Consider the following 23,968-nt stretch of genomic DNA (forward strand, 5'->3'; position numbering starts at 1 on the left):
TTGACTGCCTATACTCCTATTCCTCGTGCAATAGACTAAGGTCTTGAGGGTGCAAAGGCAGTACAGGGCAGTTTTAGTTGGCCTTTAAAGCTGCAAGCCAAATTTTGGGGGAGTGTCCCTGCTCCAAGGCAGTGAGTGCATGAACAAGCATTGCTCTCTCTCTCTTATTGCGAGACCTCATTTAGCAGAGCAACCAAAGGCTAAAGACACAAAACCCAAAACAAACTGCAACAAACATTCACAGGAACTGGAACAAATGTAGGCAACGGCTCCAGCATTGACTCAATTTACACTCTATGGCAGAACAATTTAAAATAATCAGAGCGACCCAATTTTTGAGAAACCAGCCTAACACAGAAGGACAGATTTTTTGACAGCGTAAGGCATAGGGAACCTTGCAGTCCTAGGGAAGTTGCAAGGAAGAATTGGTGGCACAAAGGGGAAAAACGGAAGAAGCATTAGTCACAGGCATTGGTAATGGAAAGGTCTTCATCACTGCCCACATCGTCCTTTCTTTGTTGCTTTTTCCCTTCTGTCTCTTCATCCAAAGTCGTGGCAGCAGAAGAATTATTAACAGGATTAGTCCCAGGATTTTGTTTCGCATCATCCTCTTTAGGCGTTTGATTTTCCTCCAATATCCTTACGAGGCGCTGCGGCACCCAATGGGGGGATTCCTGTCCCTGTGGAAAAACACAAACAGCTCCCCTGGATCTCTGAATTACAGGATCCGGTCCATACCATTTGTTATCGATAACATTTTTCCACATTACTTTTTGTGTGGGTGGTATTGCCATTTTTCCAGCATGCCGATCAGCAGCTGATTGTCCATTGTCATCCACTGTTACATAATTTAAGGTAAACAGTGCAATGGCCAGCCTTTCTCTGGGGGAGGCATCTCGGCCTATTCCCTCCTTTTGTTTAAATAAAAGTTGTTTAAGTGTTCTATTGGCGCGTTCCACAATTCCCTGACCCTGGGGATTGTAAGGGAGGCCAGTAGAATGAACTACCTGCATTTGAGTGCAAAAAGAGCGAAATCCGGCAGAGGCATAAGCAGGGCCATTATCTGTTTTCAATTTTAATGGTTTTCCCCATGCTGCCCATGCTTCCAAGCAATGAACTTTAACATGGGACACCCTTTCCCCTGTAAGGGCCGTGGCATGCAATATGCCAGAGAAAGTGTCCACTGAGACATGAACATATTTTGTCCTGCCAAACTCAGGCACATGAGTAACATCCATTTGCCATAAGGCATTAGAGCAAAGTCCTCTAGGATTAACCCCAATTATGAAAGAGGGGTGATATACTACACAGGATTGACAAGCTTTAACAATTTCTCTAGCCTGTTGGCGTGAAATGGAAAACTTATAACGAAGGGTTTTTGCAGAAACATGATAAAGTTGATGAAAATCTCGTGCTAATTGAACAGAATTATGGGAAAGGCCCACCAGGGCTCTGGCAGTCAAATCCACTAAGGCATTGGCCTCTGACATGGGACCAGGCAAGCCAGTGTGTGCCCGAATATGACCAATGAAAAAAGGATTTTTCCTTTGTAAAATTAAACTCTGAAGTTGGGATAATATATTTGAAACTGTACTGCTACCTTTTATGGAGGCTGCGACTTCCAGGGATGCCACTGCATTAACTACATATTGTGAATCAGAATATAGGTTAAAAGGCTCAGAAAATTTCCTGAATACTTCTAAAACTGTTAGACATTCAACTACTTGTGGAGTTTCTGGTCGAAAATTTAAAGTTACTGGCTCTTTTCCTTGAACTACATAGGCACCTCGGCCTGTTTTTGACCCATCTGTAAATATAATTAGGGCATTACTCAGAGGCAGTTTTTTCGTAACTTTGGGAAAATACACCCAATCTTCACGCACAAAATTCAGCAGTGGATGTTTGGGATAATGATTGTCAATTATATCTGGAAAGGAGCACACCAAAACTGCCCACCAGTCAACAGAGGCAGCCAATATTTGTACTTGTTGCCGGGTATAAGGAATAATTAATTTGTCAGGAAATTTTGCAAAGTGAGTCAAACACGCCTTGCAACCTGTAAGAGCTAATAAAGCAACTAATTCTGGAAAGTACTGAATAGTTTTTAAGCCATAAGAATTTCCATGCAACCATAACAATGGGCCTTCTTGCCATAATACTCCTGTAGGATAATTTTTTGTTTTAAATATGCACAATAAGATTGGCGCTGATGGATTTACACGCAAGAGTTGTGCATTTTCTATGGCCTGTTCAAGACGCTGAATGGAACGCTTAGCCTGAACAGTCAATTTTCTAGGTGAAGTAACATCCGGATCTCCCTCCAATAAGGAAAAGAGGGGCAACAATTCAGAGCGAGGGACATTAAGAAAATTTCGGACCCAATTTACGTCCCCCATTAATTTTTGAAAATCATGAAGGGTATGCAAATGCTTCGTTTTTAATACCACCTTTTGAGGTGTCACAGCTATGGGAGAAATTATGGAACCTAAAAACTGAACCTTTTCTGAAAATTGCACCTTTTCTGGTGCCAAGTTTAAGCCTGCCTTTGCAAGAAGTTTAGACAATTTACTAAATACTTGAAAAAGGATATTCTGCTCAGGGGCAGCTATTAGAATATCATCCATATAATGAAGAATTCTAACAATGGGAAATTGCTGTCTCACAGGGAAAAGAACTGTGTCAACATATAGTTGGCATATTGTAGGGCTATTAGCCATTCCTTGTGGAAGAACCCTCCACTGAAATCGCGCATCAGGTTGTTCATGATTAACAGAAGGCAGGGTAAAGGCAAAACGTTCTCTATCCCTGGGATGCAAAGGAATAGAAAAGAAACAGTCCTTAATATCAATAGATATAATGGGCCATCTTTGGGGCAAAGCAGAAAGCAGTGGGAGGCCACGTTGGACTGACCCTAATATTTGCATTTGAGCATTAATGGCTCTGAGATCATGTAATAGTCTCCACTTGCCTGAGGCCTTTTTAATAACAAAAATAGGGGTATTCCATGGAGAAACAGAAGGCTCCACATGTCCCAACCTTAGTTGTTCCTGTACCAATTGAGTTATAGCCTCCAATTTTTCTTGGGACAGGGGCCACTGAGGCACCCACACCGCTTTATTTGTTAACCAGGGTATGGGTGTTGGACTGGCAGAGGCTAAATTTTCAGTGACCCCCAAGAAAAACCCAAACCTTGCTTATCTCTATTGGCTACTGGCTCCACAGGGGCATGCCGGCCCTGTAAATATTTTCCTAACCCACCAGTAGGGACAAAGCCCTGATTTTTCAATATAGTCTGTGCCGTTGAAGAATAATCAGTAGTTAGAATTAAACCCATTTGCTGTTGGATATCCCGGCCCCACAAATTAACTGGGACCTGGAGGACAAACGGCTGAAATTTTCCTTTTTGACCCTCCTTTGTGGACCAGGTCAACTGTTTTGCGCTGACCCGAGGAGTATCTGCATAACCTAAACCTTGCAGGGTTTGTGAAGAGAATTGTAGGGGCCATGTCTTTGGCCACTGAGTTATTTGGACGATACTCCGGTCCGCTCCCGTGTCCACCAGACCATTAAAGGTCCTTCCTTCAATTGTTAATGTTAACATGGGACGGTTATTTAAGGCCATGGACAAGCAGACAAGGTCTGCTCCTGAGGTACTTAAACTTCTTTCCTTTTCTTGCACCGGGGAAACTTGATGATGGGAAGGCACTAAGATTAATTGAGCAACTCGATCTCCAGGAGCCACTGAAATGACCCCTCGAGAGACTGAACAGAGGACTTGGATGGCTCCCCTGTAATTAGGGTCAACAACTCCAGGGAACACTACAAGGCCTTTCATAGTATTGGAAGCACGTCCCAACACTATTCCCACCATATTTTCAGGGAGGGGGCCCATTAGGTCAGTAGTTATGAGTTGAGCCCCCATGTCCTCCGTTATGACCACTCCGGCGGTGGCACGGAGGTCCAGCCCTGCAGATCCTGCGGTTGCTCTGCGGGAACAAATGGCTGTTGGAGATGAGGTGAGGGCCTCTGATAAGTTTCCTGGCACCGAATCCCCTGATTTTGCGGGCCCTGGGGCAGCGGGCCCCTCCACCCGTTTTTTGGCTCCAAGGCCTGAGGTTGTGGGATAGGCTGTCCATTCACATCTTTAACTGATCTGCACTCATTTGCCCAATGTTTTCCTTTTTTACATCGTGGACAAAGTCCCGGTTCGCGAGGGGGCCTCTGCTTTGAATATTTTAAATTGGGACATTGCTTCTTAAAATGTCCTGGCTTTTGACAGTTGAAGCATAGTCCTGAATTAATTCTAGTGGTCTCAGCTACTGCAGCAACAATTTTATCCAAGCTCACAGGGGCTCCCACCTCCCGGCAGGCCCTAATCCAATCTTGTAAGGGCTTATCTCTTATAGGAATAATAGCCTTTTGGCATTCAGGGAGGCTTTGTTCAAAAATAATTTGTTGGATAAAAAGCATGTGATCCTCTAGGTCCCCAAATAATTTATCTGCGGTCTCTAGGACTCGCCCAACAAAGTCTGTAAAAGGCTCGGTAGGTTTTTGAACAACTTTAGTAAGGTTACCACGGCGCTCCCCCCGACTGGCAAGGGACTTCCAAGCCCTGTAAAAAATATTATTAATTTGTTGATAGACTTCGTTAGGATACCCAGTCTGGTCCGCTGCATAAGGGCCTTTTCCTAATAACATTTCAGCTGACCAGTGAGGACAGCCCGCCAGTACATTCTCCCTATGTCTGGCAGCGGCCAAATCTGCTGCGGAAGCACAATAATCAAGGTACTGGCCATGCGTCAGGCAAGAACGTCCAACCTCATACCAGTCCGTTGGAGTCATGCTGGTGGTCTGCAATCGACGAACCAGTGCAATGGTGTAATTTGCAGAATGACCATAATTTTGTACAGCGGCCATGAGATCCTTTAAAGCTTTATAAGAAACTGGCTCAAAAACTCTCTGTCCCGTAATGGGATTTTCAAAAACAGGAAAAGCAGAGGCCAACCGAGACCAGGTGCGGGCTTTGATAAAGAAACTTCCCTTTTTTGGGATGTAGGGAGGCGGGGCAGAAGGGGCAGGTCGAGCCTGGCCATTGTCTGCACCAAATCCTCCCCTGGGGCTGTATCTGTCAGCCTCATACCTGGCAGCCTGTTCCTGTAACTCCTCCTCCTCCACTGAACTTTGTTCCTCCGGGGGCCCTTCCCCCTCATTATCTGTGCTTTGATCTGACTCTCCTGCATCCTGATAGAGGGAACTCCTTGGTCCCTCCTGTTTTTTCTTTTCTCTTCTCTCCTCCTCCTGCACTGTACTTTGTGAGGGCTGCAGTCCCTCAATTTCATTCTTTTGTTTTCTCTTACATTTTACCCCACTCTTGGTGGTCCCTCCTTCCTTGTACGATGACTCCAAGAGACTATCCTGGTGCTTAATTAATACCTTCCTCCCTTCTTTAATAATCTCAGTATTTCTGCCCTCCTCCAAACAAGCGCGCACCATTCTCCATATGGGCAACGTGGCACGGGAGACCCCTCCCTTTTCTAGAGCTCTATTCAGGTCCTCGCCTAATATATCCCAACAGGCCAGTGAGAGATCTCCAGACTCCACAAACCATGGGGCGTGTATCTCAATATCTGTTAACACTCTATGTATTGTGCCGCGGGAAATTCTCAGCCCACGCTGTTTAAGAAGGGCTTGTAAGGGGGCACAGAAGTCCCTTATACGGCACACACTTCCTAAAGAGTTACCCATACTGATGTTTAAAGACCGAGTTAACACAAACCACAGAGGAAGAACGATAACAAGCACCCAGACAAAAACTTCTCAGAACAACATACCTAGAAGGAGTCCTCTTCACGTGTCAAGTTCTGGATCCTCTTCGGCCCCTCCGCAGGTCCCGGGTTTCGGCACCAGTTGCGGCGCCCGGCACCCCTGACCAGCAGGGAAGAACGGACACCACACGAGGATCCTTCTCTATCACGCTTTATTAATGAAGAGCAACTCGTTTGAAGGGAAGGCTGAAGCAGAGGGGCGCGGGGCAGGGAAGTGCAGCTGCTTATATACAATCAAAGAACACGGGACTTTTTCCATTGGCTGCTGTGCTGCTAAGGTCTTTTTAAAACTCGGGATTGGTCAGGCCTCTGACGTCATACGCGCAGACGTCATACGCGCAGACGTCATACGCGCAGACGCAGCGGAGCGAGCAAAGGCTCTGCACTCACACACCCACTAAGGGGAACTAAGAAATTTGTATACAATGAGCGAGGCAGGGGACAGGCGCTGTCTTGGCTGCTCCGGCTCCCCACACATTTCTTTTTGGACAAATGTCATCCTTCCCTTCCCAGTTTTTCCCTCCAGTCTCCACCCACAAGTTGTTATTTCATTCTCAACATAAAGTGTAGGGAGCATTCACCCTTTGTCCCTACATTTCTGTGCCCTCTCTTACTAACTTGATAAACTAACAAACAAAACAAAAAGGAAAGAAATTAGAAACAGCAAGATTTTTTTTAAAAAAACCTGTTGTTTCAAAACATAAGAGTGTTCTTCTAAAAGGCTTACTTCCTACTTTACATGGTTTTCCACTAGCTAGAAATAATATTAGAAGATTGTACTTTTGTCACCCTAGCTTTAATGATAGTCTCCTAATTGGAGGAATTCTTTCAAAGGCAAATGAGTACCTTCAGATTATTATATATCCAATGAAAGTGATTTTTAGATACTTAAAAATATGTTTTGCTAGAAAAGAGTTGATTTCTTTTTCTGTATGCAGTAGAATATCTTATTTTTCTTCTGCTTTGCACATAAGTTTTGTTTTAGATCCCATTTGATAGTTCTGATTTCAAGATGTAATCTAATTTTATATACTAGCTTTTTATATTTTTGAGGTAGGATAAATTCCAGCTATTTTTTCTTGTATTGGTTTCTGTGTGGGTGAACATATGTACATGAGGGGATGAAAGCATAGACTAAAGTGATTCTAGAGAAGAGAGTCTATAAGTTCAGAGAACATACACTGGGGCCTAGATTCCTAGACACAAAGGAGTTTAGCTTCAGCTCTTGAAGTCTAATATCAGAGTACACAGTAAATACTGGTGCTTACATGCTACTGATATTGGAATGTGAAAGTTGACCTGTTGTTTTTGAAAATTTTGAATTTTCTATTATTATCCCATGCAAAGCATGATGATATATAATCTGGCTGGACAAATGGAAAAGGAGCAGTGGAAATCTCACATGAGAAAGAAAAAGCATAGGATAGTATTTTTTATAGAATAAAGTGAATGAGCTGATAACCTGAATAATCAGACTATTTATATTTTAATAAAGAATTTCATGATGAGGAGCATTTTATTTACATGGTAAGATTAGTAGTAGTTTAAAGCAAAAATATTTCCAAAGTCACAGTCATTTCCACATGCGCTTTTTTCTTTTTCCTTTATAATGACACTAATATTTTAATATACTTCAGCTAGCTTTACTCTTCTGCCACTGTTTGCACTTTTCTTAGGCTATACATGTGATGTTTTTTTTTTTCAAGAATGTTATCTGAATTTCTTGCTTTATTTTGTAGACACAGATAATGTACAAGTGGATAGAGCCCAAAATCTGCCGAGAGGATGTTGCAGATGCTATTAGATTGCCACCTTCTGGAGAGAAGAAGGATTGTCCACCTTGCAACCCTGGATTTTATAACAATGGATCTTCCTCTTGCCATCCCTGTGCTCCTGGAACGTTTTCAGATGGAACAAAGGGTAAGACGTCTACTGGCTCATGAACTGGACCTTTAGCAAAGTAATCTTTGCTGCTTTGACCTTGTTCTAAATTGTCATTCAAAGAATATTTTGTTTTCTCATTAAGACTGGAAGAATGGAGGAATATGAAAGAATTGTGAGATTATAATGACTTTTAATAATTTATTAGGATAGCTGTTCTAATGATTTTAGAATAACTATCTTTTATTATTGATAACAAATTCCCTATAGAAGTGTTTCCAAGAATGTGTATGCAGCTTTATATGTGCATGTGGCTATATATGTGTATATAGCTTTATTGTTTATATTACAGTATACATCACAAAGCAATATATGACAAAATGGCAAATATATGCAAACATATCCATAATATGTGGAAGCTTTTTTTCAGCTTGATTTTGAAAAAGTTATTAATTTCTATTAGAATTGGTAGTGTAATATTTCTCTTTCCCACTTTTCTCTCTGCTAATTATAGTTTAGTGATGCTCAGGACAGAAGATGTCCAAATGTAGTTTAATTGTAATTACTCACTTTACTTGTCTTCTGTAGAATGCCAACCGTGTCCAGCAGGAACAGAGCCAGCCCTCGGGTTTGAATATAAGTGGTGGAATGTCCTTCCTAACAACATGAAAACCTCCTGCTTTAATGTTGGCAATTCAAAGTGTGATGGAATGAATGGTGAGTTTGAATTCAGTTCTGGCAGTTGGGGCATCATTTGTAATGCATCAACTATAGATGCCAAGAACCTGAATCTTATATGCCTGTGTGTCAGTCTTCCGGCCTTCACATGAAGGTAGGAAAGAACAGATGACATTCCTATAAGAGTATTAGCTACTGGGCCAGGAGTTTGGCCTAGTGGTAGAGTGCTTGCTTAGCATGCACGAAGACCCGGGTTTGATTCTTCGGAGCCACATACATAGAAAAAACCTGGAAGTGGTGCTGAGGCTCAAGTGGTAGAGCTCTAGCCTTGAGAAATTCCAAGGACAGTGCTCAGGCCCTGAGCTCAAGCCAGGACTGGCAAAAAAAAAAATAAATAAAAAAAGAATATTAGCTACAGTATTTCCCAGGATTTTCTTAATGGAATCTGATATCCACAGCAGTCTGAAAACATGGATAATCCCAGAAAAAGACAATTTATAATTTATATACTGAAATCTCATTCCATCTTCCCTTATCTCTTGTTGGATAGGAATTATCTGTTGGTTTGGCTGTGTCTTCCACCTCTCTATTAGTCACTTAGTACCCATTTTGGTTGTGACATTGACTGTACAATTTTTACAAGTGCTTGTGTTCAAGAAACTCTTTTTTTTTATCTGAACAATGTTTTTAAAGTAGAGTACCAAAGATATACCATTAAGCATTTTCTTTAAGTGAAAAGGTGGCAGCTCTAAATTTAGTTAGAAAGAATATAAATTGTATATTGAGGTAGCTAAATTGGTGCTAAGAACCTATCTGACCATGAAACTGTGAAGAAAAATAAATGTGTGCCATTGTTGCTTTCATATCTTAACTTGCAGGCAGAAGTTCTAGCTGAGTTAAGATAGAAATGGCATTGAACAGTAAAAATCAGTATTCTTCAGACCTTGAGACCAATCCCTTTCAGGCAGTGATGGGGCATACCTTGACACACAGATAAACACTTGCCCTCTAGTTCCCTTTCAAGGTTTTTATATTGCCTCAAAACACAGACACGGCTGCAGCATGGGGTTGAAGTGGGTATGTTTAGACTGACTTCATTGTTTCCCGTAGAAAGCTGTGAAATTCAGGATCCTTATCCTGAATGTTACACAGTTGCAGGATAGGTACATAGAAGTAAACTTTTGTGCATTAGAACTTGGCCTAACAACAAGGTTGGAGATCAGTTTCTGATTATTCATAAAAGAGTTCTTTGAACATTGTTTATAGTAAGAGAAACTTCAGTAGTCTTTCCAGCAATGTTTCAAGATTTTTCTTTTCTACAACCCAATTACAAACTTTTTGAGATTTAGACCAAAGAAATGTTATTAATAGAAATGACTTACATATAAGATGTCAATTTAGCTTTTCTTCCCCCAGTCCAGGGGCTTGAACGTAGGGCCTGCACACTGTCCTTGGGCTTTCTCAAGGCCAGTGCTGTATCACTTGAGCAACAGCACCACTTCTGGCTTTTTTTGTATGTGGTACTAAGGAAACCAGGGTTTCGTGCATGCTATGTAAGAACTCTACCAGTAGGCCACTTTGCCCAATTTAATTTAATTTAATTTATTTTTTTTTTGGTAGTCCTGGGCTTGAGCTCAGGGCCTGAGCACTGTCCTTGGACTTTCTCAAGGTTAGAGCTCTACTGCTTGAGACTCAGCACCACTTCCGGCTTTTTATCTATGTATGTGGTACGGAGGAATCCAACCCTGGTCTTCATTCATGCAAGGCAAGCACTCTACCACTAGGCCAAACCCCTGGCCCCCAATTTTATTTTATTTTTTGCTCATATATTTTTTTATTGTTATTAATAGAAGGGTTACATTATATTTTCCAGATAGAAGGTACATTAATTCACATGTATTGATACCCTTTCTCATGTCTTGGTCCCCATTTCCCTCCCCCTCACCCCCACCCCTCATCTTGTTTTCCCCTTCCCTATCCAATTTCAAATAACCAAATATGAATATATCCAATATATCAGATAACAAAGTGAAATACTGTAACAATATGAGATAACCAAGGGACTTGCTTTTTTTTTTTATAAGTGGAAAAACTAAATGTTCAACAGTGGAGTATGGTTAAGGGAAATTATGGTATAGTTATACAATATATTATTAAGTAACTAGGGAACAATAAAAGCCTGTATTTCCTGGGTTTCCAGTGATCTTAATTTGCCATATTCTCAGATCTCTCTTTCAGTTCTTGAAATAGGTTGTAGTAAATTTATCCTACATGGCCATTGAGCGCTTGCCATGTGGCTAGTTTGAAGTGCTTAAAAAGTATAAAATGTACACTAATACATTAAAAATTAAATTGCATAATTTGATAATATAAATTGATAATTTATATTAATTTCATGCCAAGGTAACATATTGGGTTGAACAAAATACATTAATTTCACATTTTCCTAATATGGCTCTTAGGTCATTTAAGTTCACCCACATCTCTCAGGCAGTGATGGTCCATATCTTGATATACATATTGATACTTGCCTTCTGGTTCCTTTTCAAGGTCTTTGCATTGCTTTCTTTTAATACATTATCCTGTTTGTGTCTTCACACTGACAGAAATTATTTCACACTGAGAGTCTAGAATTTCAATCCACTGGATTCTTTTCTTTCTTTCTTTCTCTCTTTCATTTGTGGGTCATAGGGTTTGAACTTGGCTTGGGCACTGTCCCCAGCTCTTCAGCTCAAGGCTACTGCCCTACGCCTGGGCCTGGGCGTTGTCCCTGAGCTCTTCAACCCAAGGTTACCACCCCCACTTGCCCATTTTCTAGAGGTTAATTGGAGATAAGAGTCTCAGATCCTTTTTGTGCCCATGCTGGCTTTGAACCTTGATCCTCAGATCGGAGCCTCCTGAATAGCTAGTATTACAGGTGTGAGCCACTACGCCTGGCATTTATATCCTTCCTGTCCTTCATTCCTAAGAGTTTACTAAGACATCCACAAAAGAGAATACCATAAACCAGATACCTCAAAATAATTCAAATAAATATATTCTCTCATAGTTTGGAGGCCATAATCAAGGTGTTAGCCAGTTATTTTCTGTAGAACCATGAGATGGGGAAGAGATGTCTCTTCCAGTTCTTGATGGCCTCAGGTGTTCTGTTTGTGGCAGTGTACTGTCACCTGGTGTTCTTACTGTGTGTCTATTTGTCCAGATTTGGATTGAATTTTTATTCTATTTCCTACTAAGGTCCTATTTATTCATATTGGAGGTTAGGATTTAAACACAGCTTTTATAGGAGACATTCAACCCATAACAACAAGTGTTCTATTTGGCGAAACTTTTCTAAAGCAGTAACAAGTTTCCATAGGGAACTTCCCTAAACTGTCCATAAACGGAGCTGTTTGTGACTCCCAAGAAAAGATCACTAAATATCAGGGTGATTTGTTCAGAATATTTATTAAGAGAACTTCCATACACTGAGGCTAAAACCCATCCTGGTTGAAGATACAATGAGACAAAGAATGCCCTACATCAGTGAGTCTACAACTGAGGAATGGGTGGAATTTATGAGAGTTTGGGGAATTTGGTTCCTAATCAGGAGTAGTTTCGTTCCATGTTTTAGATAATCTTTATCAGTATCTGAGATAAAATTTAAGGCTTCCAGCTTGGGTTTAAGCTTACAGGGGGAAAAAACATAAAAGTTGCAAGGTCACAGGAAGTCAAGGTATTCTGTATTTCTCAGAAGTAAGAAAGATGAGCTAAACCTGGGTATCATACAACAGGCAATACTGAAATGCAAGAGACTTTTGTTTCCCCTTGAAGTAGAGTAGCTTCCTCTAAACATTTTTCTCTTTATGATCCCTTTACCTCTTCCTTTCTTTTCTTTTGTCTTCTCTGCTGATCTGTCCTGAAAGACACATTTGTAATGTCTTGCCATCCTTATATTGGGAGTACTCCTATCCATCTGACCCTCACAATAAACTTGCAATATCTAAACTTAACTTCTCTCCATATTCCCTATTCTGCAATGGAAGGCCTCTTTTCCCAATGGGTCAGGTTGTTTTTATAGGTATTTGGTTGTTACTGTGAGCCTTTGATAATGGTTTCTCTTTCTTTTTCAACCATGTGAACTGGTAGACAACAGAATATTGGCTATTTCTCCTATGAGCGTCACTTCTCTTAAATGCATAGCTTGATTGGTGTATGTTTAAGAATATCTTTCTATAAACTGTTAATTATAACATCTGAAGAATTGCTAAATCACCTGTGAACCCTTAATCCCTCTCCCTTCTTGTAGTAGCAGGTATTTTTCTTTAGAAATACAAATGTTAATGAGATATATTGCCCTTATTTAATCTTCTTACTTGAATATATATGTGGGTGATTCTCTTCCCTCATTTTACTTTGGTTATTTGGTTATGGTCTGTTGATTATTGCTGTGCAGAGGACAGATCTCATATTCTACTTATGCCACAGTGTGGGAGATCTTGTTTTTATATTGGTATTCTATGTATCTAAATAATATGTACTGTCTACTCATTAAAGGAATGTCCCATGTTTTCATCTCATAAGAGAAGTGCCCAATGTGTTGTCTACAAGTGCATGGTTCTTAGTACTTAAATTATTCAACTTGATTAAAGCTTACCCAAAATAGTACAATACACATATGTCTATATTTGCCTATGGTTTACAATAGTGATATATTTTTTATTGTTATTTTTTTGCCAGTCCTGGGCCTAAGCTTAGGGCCTGAGCATGTCCTTGGACTTTCTCAAGGCTAGACCTCTACCACTTGAGCCTCAGCACCAGTTCTGGCTTTTTTTTCCCCTATGTATGTGGTACTGAGGAATCAAACCTGGGTCTTCATGCATGCTAGGTGAGCACTCTACCACTAACTCTTGGCCCTTACAATAGTGATTTTAAAAATTTTATTTTATTGTGGGGTGATGTACAGAGGGGTTGTAGTTACATTCATCATGTAGTTGGTACATTACTTCTTGAACATTGTTACTCCTTCCCATGTTTTCTCCACTTCCCTCCCCCAGACCCTCCCACTCATCCTGTTTTTTCCTTATCTTCTCATTTTCCAATAAATAAATAAATGTATGTACAATATACCTAGTACCAAAGTCAGATACAATAACAATGTGAGATAAACCTTACGGGGAAAAGAAAAAAAAGAAGTAGGTTCACCTAGTACATTAAGAACAACAATCACAAAGATAAATCTCTTTTTTTCCCATATCCTGGAGTTCATTTTGCCTAGCCTCATCTTACGGACATATGTACATAGCTTTTGAGCTATTATGATCCTCGTTTAGTGGAATCATAAACATACACTAATTGTAACAAATGAAGGAAATATATTGGGCCTATGTTCCTTTGAGACTGGCTTACTTCACTTAATATGATTTTTTTTTCCAAGTCTTTGCATTTTCTTGCAAATGGGGCAATGTCATTCTTTCTGATTGCAGCATAGAATTCCATGGTGTAAATATATCACATCTTCATAATTCATTCATCTACTGAGGGGCATCTGGTTTGATTTCATATCTTAGCTATGGTGAATAATGCTGCAATGGACATAATTGTTCTGGTAGGTTTAATATGGCTTTGTTTCTGGATATTTGGGTAGATGCCCAGAAGTGGGATTGCTGAGTCATAGGGGAGCTCTATGTTTTACAACTGGGATTTAAAATAGAGAATTTTGAGCAGGGCATCTGTAATTCTAGCTACTCAGAAGGCTGAGATCAGAATATTATGGTTCAAAGCAAAAGACTGGGCAGGCTAGTCCATGACGTGCTTATCTCCAATAAGCCACCAAAAAGACAGAAATGGAGCAGTGGCTCAAGTGTAGAGCATGAGGTTGAGAAAAAATGTTCAGGGAGAGCATCTAGACCCTGAGTTCTAGTCTCCTAGGATTGGTACATTGTGTCTCTGTCTCTGTCTCTGTCTCTCTCTGTCTCTGTCTCATACACATACAGAAAATTCTTGGGAATACTATTATCCTTTTTATTTTTATCTTATTTTAAAAGGATTGTTGGAGCTCATGAATATAATTTTCACTAATAAAACTTAATTTGTTTTATTATTGTTTTCAGGCTGGGAAGTGGCTGGAGACCATATCCAGAGTGGAGCTGGCGGTTCTGATAATGATTACCTGATCTTGAATTTGCATATTCCAGGATTTAAGTAAGGGCAACCAATTCTGATTCCATTCCATTCCGGAAGAATCTTCATACTTAAAGATATAGGTGAAATAGAACTACCATTTAGATGAGGCAAATTCTGTGAAGTGCTTAGTCCATAATAAGTTGCCACAGGGTAATAAATAATATTTAAGAGTGGCTGTTGTACCAGTTAGAAATTTAGTGAGTTAGCTGTATGTTCCTGGCAACTTTTAACAATAATAAACCGTTATAACCATGATTCGTAGATGTTACAGGAAAATGATTTAGTCTTAAGCAGTGTGGTGGAATTTCTTTTTAGGTTATACATTTAATTTTTCTCAGTTATATCCATGACATAGTATGTTACCAACTAATTGCTTTCATGTTGCTCCAGTTTCCTTGAGATTTCTCGGTGAGTAGGAATCTTTAACTTGTTTTAAGAATAGCATAGCATTTACAGGAGAGTCACCTTTGCTATTTATCACAGCTGCATAGATCAGAGTAAACCAGGGTGTGGACAAGCAGAGGTGTGTGAGAAAGGGGCTGTGCTTTGGGGAAAGTGGCTTAGGAAAAGAGAAGACAGGGCTTTCAGTTTAATGAGAAAAGTGGCTTAATTTAATCCAACTTATATTTACAACATATTGTAAGAATTGTTGTTTTACTGTGTCCAATAGACCACCAACTTCTGTAACAGGAGCCACAGGTTTTGAACTAGGAAGAATAACATTTGTCTTTGAAACTCTATGTTCAGCTGATTGTGTTCTGTACTTCATGGTGGTAAGTAAAAGGCAAATTCTGAAGTTTATCATTCTCTTTTTGCCAAGTTGGGATAAGAATCTTATTCTTTTTTTGCCATTCTTAGAGCTTTCTGCAAACATTTAAATATGCTTCAAAATTCATTAATAATTGAAATCTAGATAGAAAGCATTTGCTGATCATGGAGAGTTTGAATTTTTTTATTTTTTAATATTTTTTATTGTAATTAATAGAAGGGTTACATGATATTTGCCAGATAGAAGGTGCATTAATTGACATACTTTGATACCCTTTCATATGTCTTGGTCCCCATTTCCCTCCCCCCCACTCCCACCCCTCATCTTGTTTTCCCCCCTTCCCTATCCAATTTCAAATAACCAAATACAAATATATCCGATATATCAAGTAACAAAGTGAGACACTGTAACACTATGAGATAACCAAGGGACAGCAAAAGAGATGGGAGATAACATAGTACCTTAAGGACAACAATCATTTATCATATGGCTTTTGTTTCTATATCCTAGAGGTCCTTTTATTTAGTGTTATATTATATGGCCTTATGTATCAAGGTTTTGCTCTATTGCAAATCTCTGCTAGGAGAGCCCAAGGTTTCTACTGATTATGACAAATGAGGGAAACCATTGAGCCTAAGTTCCTTTGAGTCTGGCTTACTTCACTTAATATGATCTTTTCTAAGTCTTTACATTTCCTAACAAATGGGGCAATGTCATTTTTTCTGACAGCAGCATAGAATTCCATTGTGTACAAATACCACATCTTGTTGATCCATTCATCAACTGAGGGACATCTAGGATGGTTCCATATCTTTGCTATGGTAAATAGAGCTGCAATGAACATTGTTGTGCTGGTGGATTTAGTATGTCCTTGTTTCTGGATGATTGGGTAAATGCCAAGGAGTGGAATAGCTGGGTCATAGGGGAGCTCTATGTTTAGTCTTTTGAGTAACTGCCATACTGCTTTCCATAGTGGTTGAATGAGTTTGCACTCCCACCAACAGTATAATAGTGATCCCTCCTGGCCACATCCCCTCCAGCATCTGTGGTTATTAGTTTTTTTGATCCTGGCTATTCTAACTGGAGTGAGGTGGAATCTTACAGTTGTTTTGATTTGCGTTTCTTTTATGACCAGAGATGTTGAGCATTTCTTCATGTGTCTATAGACCATTTATGTTTCTTCTTCAGAGAAGACTCTCTTTAAGTCTTTGGCCCATCTTTTAATGGGATAGTTCTTACTTTGGAGATTAGTTTTGGAATGATTCAATTTTTTGAGCTGTTGATATACTTTAGATGAGAGTTTGAATTTTTATCTGTGATTTAAATTTCCACTTCCAGCTTGAGGAAAACTAACAACACAATGTCACCGAGACCTTATGTAGATTTTTAGAAGGTTGTGCACTTAATATTATTAATAGCGGCTTTATAGCTCTTCACTTTTGTGTATTCACCAATGATCTTTCAGTAGTTAGATAATAGCCCATTAACAAATTCTTCCTTGATAGATGAGCTGTGTGAAAATTTTAGCATTTCATTTGTGACTGCTACTGCTTAGACAAAGGCAAACTATTTTGTTCTGAAAGAGTAGGCGAGGAAGTGGTGCTGTGGCTCAAGTATAGAGTGCGAGCCTTGAGCTGAAGAGATCAGGAACAGTGCCCAGGCCCAGAGTTCAAGTGCCACAACAGTTCAAAAAAAAAAAAAGACTAGGAAAGAAACAAGGGAGCAGGCAACAATGTTTGACAAGAAATGTACTCACTACCTTATGTATGTAACTGTAAACCCTTTTGTACATCATCTTGACAACAAAAGTAAATTAGCTCTTAGTAGAGCTATTATGGAAATTCAGATTTCTCTTATCTCCCAAGTAGATATTCACATAATAGAGGTAGAGACAATTTTTTAAAGTGTATTCTCTGGTGTAGCAGCCTCATCATCATCTGAAAATGCAGTAGGAATGAAAATTTCAGGACCCCACCATACTCTTCTTGAATGTGGAATTTAAATGAAATATAACTATTTGTATTAAGCAAGCATTGAGTTGGCAATCCTGAGGATGAATGATGTGTTTGTTTTACTAAATTAGTGTGTATTCATTGTATGAAAAAATTTCATTGCTGTATATGCATATGTATTTTTTCATATATTTTTTATTGTAATTAATAGAAGGGTTACATTCTATTCACCAGATAGAAGGCACATTACTTCACAAACATTGATACCCTTTCTCCTGTTTTGATCCCCATTCCCCTCCTTACCCCCCATCTTGTTTTCCCCCTTCCCTATCTGCTTTCAAATAATCAAATAAGCATACATACAATATATCAGATAACAATGTGAAATACTGTAATAATATGAGATAACCAAGGGACAGCAAAAGAGATGAGAGGTAACATAGTACATTAAGGACAACAGTCACTCATTATATGGCTTTTGTTTCTCTATCCTAGAGGTCCTTTCATTTAGCATCATCCTATATGGTCTTATGTATCTAGGTTTTGCTCTATTGTAAACCTCTGCTAGGAGAGCCCAAGGTTTCTACTGATTATGACAAATGAGGGAAAACCTTGAGCCTATGTTCTGCATATGTAATTTGATCAAAATCATTCTATTTATTTCATGTTATCTTTTCTGCCTCTTTTACACAAATTTTATGCTTTATACTATGGCTTGAACTCAGGACCTTGTACTTTCACTTGGTTTACTTGCTCACAGCTGGTCCTCTACCTCTTGAGACACATGTCCCATCTGGCATTTTGCTGGTTAATTGCAGACAGAGCTCCACAGGCTTTTCTGCCAGGGCTGACTTCAAACTATGATATTCTAGGTGTCAGCCTCTTGAGCAACTGAGATTGTAAGGGTGAGCCATTATTGCCAAGCTTGTTTAGACAAATTTTTAATTAAAAAATTTGTATTGTTGGGGTAATATATACAGGGATTAGTTACATTTGCCGGATAGCAGATGCAGTACTTCTCACACACTGATACCCCTTCTCATGTTTTAGTCCCCATTTCTCTCCCTACTCCCCCTCCCAATCATCTTGTTCTCCCCCTTCCCTTTCCTATTTTGAATAAACAAATAAACATATATACAATATACAAGGTAACAAAGTCAGACACAGTAACAATATGAGATTAACCAAAGGGCAACAGAAGAAATAACATAGTACATTAAGAACAATTTTTTTTTGCCAGTCCCGGGGCTTGAGCTCAGGGCCTGAGCACTGTCCTTGGGCTTTCCTTAAGGCTAGTATTCTACCCTGAGCCGCCGCACCACTTCTGGCTTTTTCTATGTATATGGTACTGAGGAATCGAACCCGGGTCTTTGTGCATGCTAGGCAAGCACTCTACCACTAGACCAAACTCCCAGCCCCTAAGAACAATTTTTAATAGGTTTCTTCATTCTATTTTCATACATGAATATAATGTACTTAGATGCTATTCATTCCCCACGTCATTCTCATCTTTTACTCTCTCTTCCTACCTGGCCCAGTTTCCAATAGTACATATTTAGACTCAGTTCTCTGAAGTTTTAAAATGTCTAGATTCTGTATATGAGGGGAAAAATTCAATATTTCCTTCTGTTCAGTATATATTCTATGCTTTTAGTGTGTATCTCTTCTGTTATGTGTATGTTTTGTAGGTTTTTGTTATTAGTGGTCCTCGTGTTCATCCTTTATTTTTCTTCTTTGTCTTTTTCTGAATGTTCTACTGCATTACCTGTCTTCAAGCCCTGATACTCTAATCAGAAGGGAAGAACATGCCTTCAGATCTGCTCAGCACTGTGTGTGTGTGTGTGTGTGTGTGTGTGTGTGTGTGTGTGTGTGTGTGTGTGTGTGATGTCTGGGAATGGTTACTTTGAGAATTACATGGTTGGGAAAGTATGACTTCCAGTCAGACCAGGCTGGAAACACTTTACAGGATGCACTTCCTGGAAGTGGGCTTCAGTGAGTTCAAACTCTGCCTGAAGCTTTCTGCTTTTTTCTTTTACCTTTTGGTTTTGTTCATGGTTCCAGTTGTTCTATGACCTCATTTATGATTCCAACATGCTTCCTGTTTCTTGCATCAGAATATAGAGGTATTCTGTAAATCGGATACAGCAATGTGTATTTTAAAAGCCTTGAGGCATGGGAATGGGCCACCATTCCTTATCCACATTATTTATCTATTTTTGCAAAACATTTTTATTTTTGTAAAAATATTCCAGAGATTTGAGCTTGTAGCACAGCATGATCATTTTCTTTATCCTCTCCTGAGATAATATCAAATAACATAAAAATTCTTTCAATGTTCCATAATACTTTAAAAATGTTAGCTACTATGATTTGTAGTAATATACTGAATTCCATTTATTATAACCTAGAATATTGCTGTTTAGTGAAACATTGTACATTCTGAGCTGGGTTTTAGATGTAAATGTGACTATTTGGTTATTTGGTCATGGGATTCTGTAATTATGATAAGAATTTTCCATTATTTTTATCAGTGATGTGAAGTCAAGATGTCCCTTATAGAGTATCTGATTAGGTAATAGTGGATTAGATGCATATGTTAATATTATAGAGGAGAAGGAGGAGACATGTTTTTAGCTCGTGGCACACTATTGCTAACATCCAAATATCTATAGGAACCCATCCAGGTTCTTAAGTCATCTGTTAATGTTTCTGCACAGAAGACCAGTTAACGTACTCAAGGATAGCTTTGATTTTAAATGAGTTAGAGGTTATTGCATTATTTGCTTCGATTATTATATATTCTTTGTATCTATGTGAATGACAGCATATTGATGGGAATGTCTAAAATCTATATATGAAATCTTAGACCAGGCTTATTAGAAATAAAATAACACATAAATCAAAGCTTGTTGAATTCATATAGGAGCTGGTGAGTTTTTCATGGATATTAAGAGCAACATTCTGGTTAGCTTGCATTTTGATGAACCTTGCAACCTTATGTTGCAAGTTCAGGGGAATTTATGATTTCTAGGTGAGGGCACAGACTGGAAGGCTGATTCCCTTGATGAGAATGCTACAAATTTTCTTTGAGGACTTTGAGGAATTATATGTCTTCTTCTATGTGTACTTCCCAAGCTAGGATCACACATGGACATACAACACTAAGCAAACCTAACCCTTAAATACACTCTGGTTTGAGACAACTTTTAAATGATATTGACACTTTCGTTGATATGTTGTATTCCTGAAGATATAGGAGCTTGTTCAGACTTGAGAGGAGTTTTGAAAGTTATAGTGTTACATGCACAGCAGATAATCACAATCTCTACAGTGTTGAAACACAAACACATATTTGCAATATATATAGATGTAGATTAATACTGACTGTGCTTTATTTGCATTTATTTCTCCCCCACTGTTTTAGGATATTAATAGAAAAAGTACCAATGTAGTGGAGTCATGGGGTGGAACCAAAGAGAAGCAAGCATACACTCATATCATCTTCAAGAATGCAACATTTACATTTACATGGGCATTCCAGAGAACAAATCAAGGCCAAGATGTAAGTTCAAAAATCAATCTATCTATCTATCTATCTATCTATCTATCTATCTATCTATCTAGTAAAATACAATGATTATGCCCATTTGTGGAGTTATAGACATAGTAATTACTGGAATCCAAAGCAAACAGCTTTTTTTTAATTGATGTGGAATCAGGCATTTGATTATGTAATGGAGAGATATAAAAACTCATTTTCGAAGAATCATAATGCATAAATTGAATATCATGATATAATATGTGTTTGAGTTATTCTGAACTCTGTATAAATATAAACATCAAAGTTTAAGAGAAAATTTAATATTTTGGCAATTAGAAAACTTGTATTTAAATCTTCCTGAGACCTTGAATAAGTCAATAACTTTATTCTTCATCTTGTTCATCTGACATTTGTCTAGGCATCATCACAGGTGCTGTCTTTTTTTTTCCTTTATAGTAATACCTCTTTTTAGAAAATGCATTCAGATGTATTGTTAGAGAGAATCATTTCAGTTTTTTAAATTCCACTCTTCTTATTAGAATAGCCTTGGTACTCCTTTAAGTAAATTCCATTGTATGTTTCAGTAGTATCAGGGCTGTTACTTGTGCAGTCCTCTATAGACCTGATCTTCCTAACATGAAAACAAGGCAAAAAGGCAAATCTTTTGTTGAGAAGTGCTTTTGTTGCTATGGCAGCAAACAGTTGATTCTCTCTTCTTTCTTCAGAACTTTAGTGGGGAACTCATTGCTTGATCCCAATTGTTCACTGAGAGGATTCAAAAGACCATTTAGAGAGATCAAGCACAGGATGAAAACTTACCATTTCATTACCTTCTTTTTATATTTGCCTAGACAAAAGCATTATGTAGTCTGAAAACACTTAGAATTACTGGAGTGATATCCATTGCCTGATTATAAAGTACATCTTAATTAATGAGAGTGTTACAAGTAGCAAAAACACAGTGAGACCCAGAATTTTGCTTTCTTTTCTACACCCTTTCAGTAGAGGTAAAAAATTTTTTGGATGGGTGGAGGCTTAGGAAAAGGCTAGAGAAGAAAGAAAAGGCTCAAGAAAGTGGTGCTAGAAACATAACATAGTATAAGTATTGCACAATAAGTGTGTGAGCCAAAGAAGCACCATCTTCCAAGACTTTCTAGTTTCTAGTCCAAGGCTTTTCAACTCTGCATACTAAACAGCGATGAAAGACAATGCTCCTCTTTTAAAATAAAACAGATCTTCCAAATGTAAAGTCGAGAAATGTGCTGCACTTTGTACTTTTCTGACATGCTTATTGCCAGTTGTGAAATTTCATAATATTCTTTTGGCTCCAAGGCAGAAGTCATTACTTTCTGCTCTTCCTTTTAGAATAGACGGTTCATCAATGATATGGTGAAGATTTATTCTATCACTGCCACTAATGCAGTTGATGGGGTGGCCTCTTCCTGCCGTGCCTGTGCCCTTGGATCTGAACAGTTGGGTTCATCGTGTGTCCCCTGCCCCCCAGGCCACTACATTGAGAAAGAAATAAACCAGTGCAAAGAGTGTCCACCAGATACCTACCTGTCCATACATCAGGTCTATGGCAAGGAAGCTTGTATTCCCTGTGGGCCTGGAAGTAAAAGCACTCAGGTAAGTGGATCTATCTTTATTTTAGTTATCCTCATGAAGTACATTATTCTCCAGGAGCTTGATGTTGCTATTCTGAAAAAAAAAAACAATGTAAATTCTCTTACATTTATTGTGTACTGACTATATGCTATGAAAGGCTAATTATGAGGGACTCAGATTATAAAGAAGGTCATTACAATAAGAATTCTTCTTCCAAGACAAAAACCTGAGAAGGGATATAAATGTGTGAGAAGTAACGCACCTACTACCTGGCTAATGTAACTGTAACCCCTCTATACATTACCCTGAAAATAATTTTTTTTGCCAGTCCTGGGCTTGAGCTCAGGGCCTGAGCACTGTCCTTGGACTTTCGCAAAGCTAGAGCTCTACCACTTGAGCCTCAGCACTATTTCCGGCTTTTTTTCTATGTATGTGGTACCGAGGAATTGAACCTGGGTCTTCGTGCATGCAAGGCAAGCACTCTACCACTTGGCCAAACTCCCGGCTCTGAAAATAATTTTTTTTAAAAAAGAATTCCTCTCTAAACTATTACAAATTATTATCTTGTGTATTGTCAACATGGGACAAGTGAACTCCTTCTATAGGCTAGCTATAGGAATTAGCGGAGAAGCAGTGAGCATATCTCCCAACAATTTAAAAGCAATGATTAATGCTGTGTTGTGGGTAAATGAGAATTTTTTTATTAGTGCTGCAAAAGCTAGCACCACAGGGAATATTTACTATTTTTTAGAAATACTTAATACTTAAAAATTCTGAAGCCTCTGAACTTTGCCTAGAAAAATCTAGTTTAGAAATCCTCTATATTAGAGTGATAAGACAAATTTTGAAAACTTTTCCTTAAGATATTCTGAAATACACTTTCAGTAGCAGTTAATCATTTCCTGCAATATTGTTTCTTTATCTTTAAATAAAGGATCACTCAGTTTGTTACAGTGATTGCTTTTTCTACCATGAAAAAGAGAACCAGAGTTTGCACTATGACTTCAGCAATCTCAGCAGTGTGGGCTCTTTAATGAATGGTCCCAGCTTCACCTCCAAAGGAACAAAATACTTCCATTTCTTCAATATCAGTTTATGTGGGCATGAGGTGAGTTCTTAGTTATCAAGGTATGATAGAGTTATATGGCAGCTCTGAGTAGATATTTTCTGTGTTGATGGATCAATACTATCACTATGCGAACTAATATCCAATTTTAAGAGCCAAGCATTGTTTTAAAACCCTCTGTTAGTTCCTATCACATTGACAATTCGTCTACCAGGAGAAACTTTAGTTTTTATAGGACTTATGCAATTATCTGAACAGCAGTGCTTGGAGCTGTAGTGTTAAGTGCATTGAGGACTTTTTTTTTTTAAATCTTTCATAGGAAGTGGGCTATAAGTGTGTTAGGCTTGGCAAGGTTACCAAATTTAAAAAACACATCTGTAAGTAATTGCACAAGCAGTTTGCAACTCAGTATGTCAATTTATGAGTACAATGCATTTGGGTCGGTCACCTCTTTTACCAGTTGTGACTTGAGAAAAGTTTCAC

At 38.7% G+C, this 23,968-nt stretch overlaps 1 protein-coding gene across 2 annotated transcripts in view; it reads left to right on the plus strand.

The window, feature by feature from the left end:
* Nucleotides 1–23,968, plus strand: part of Elapor2 (endosome-lysosome associated apoptosis and autophagy regulator family member 2) — a 153,379-nt gene that overhangs the window by 101,239 nt on the left and 28,172 nt on the right. For both annotated transcript variants that reach the window (XM_090332884.1, XM_090332885.1), the window contains 7 exons: nt 7,565–7,745; nt 8,295–8,423; nt 14,477–14,567; nt 15,220–15,322; nt 20,695–20,832; nt 22,177–22,440; nt 23,354–23,527. In XM_090332884.1, coding sequence (XP_090189010.1) covers nt 7,565–7,745; nt 8,295–8,423; nt 14,477–14,567; nt 15,220–15,322; nt 20,695–20,832; nt 22,177–22,440; nt 23,354–23,527 — 1,080 coding nt within the window. The remainder of the gene's footprint in view (nt 1–7,564; nt 7,746–8,294; nt 8,424–14,476; nt 14,568–15,219; nt 15,323–20,694; nt 20,833–22,176; nt 22,441–23,353; nt 23,528–23,968) is intronic.

The sequence above is a fragment of the Megascapheus bottae genome, chromosome 5 (assembly GCF_031878675.1).
Source record: "Megascapheus bottae isolate mThoBot1 chromosome 5, mThoBot2.hap1, whole genome shotgun sequence".
In the NCBI taxonomy this organism is placed as follows: domain Eukaryota; kingdom Metazoa; phylum Chordata; class Mammalia; order Rodentia; family Geomyidae; genus Megascapheus; species Megascapheus bottae.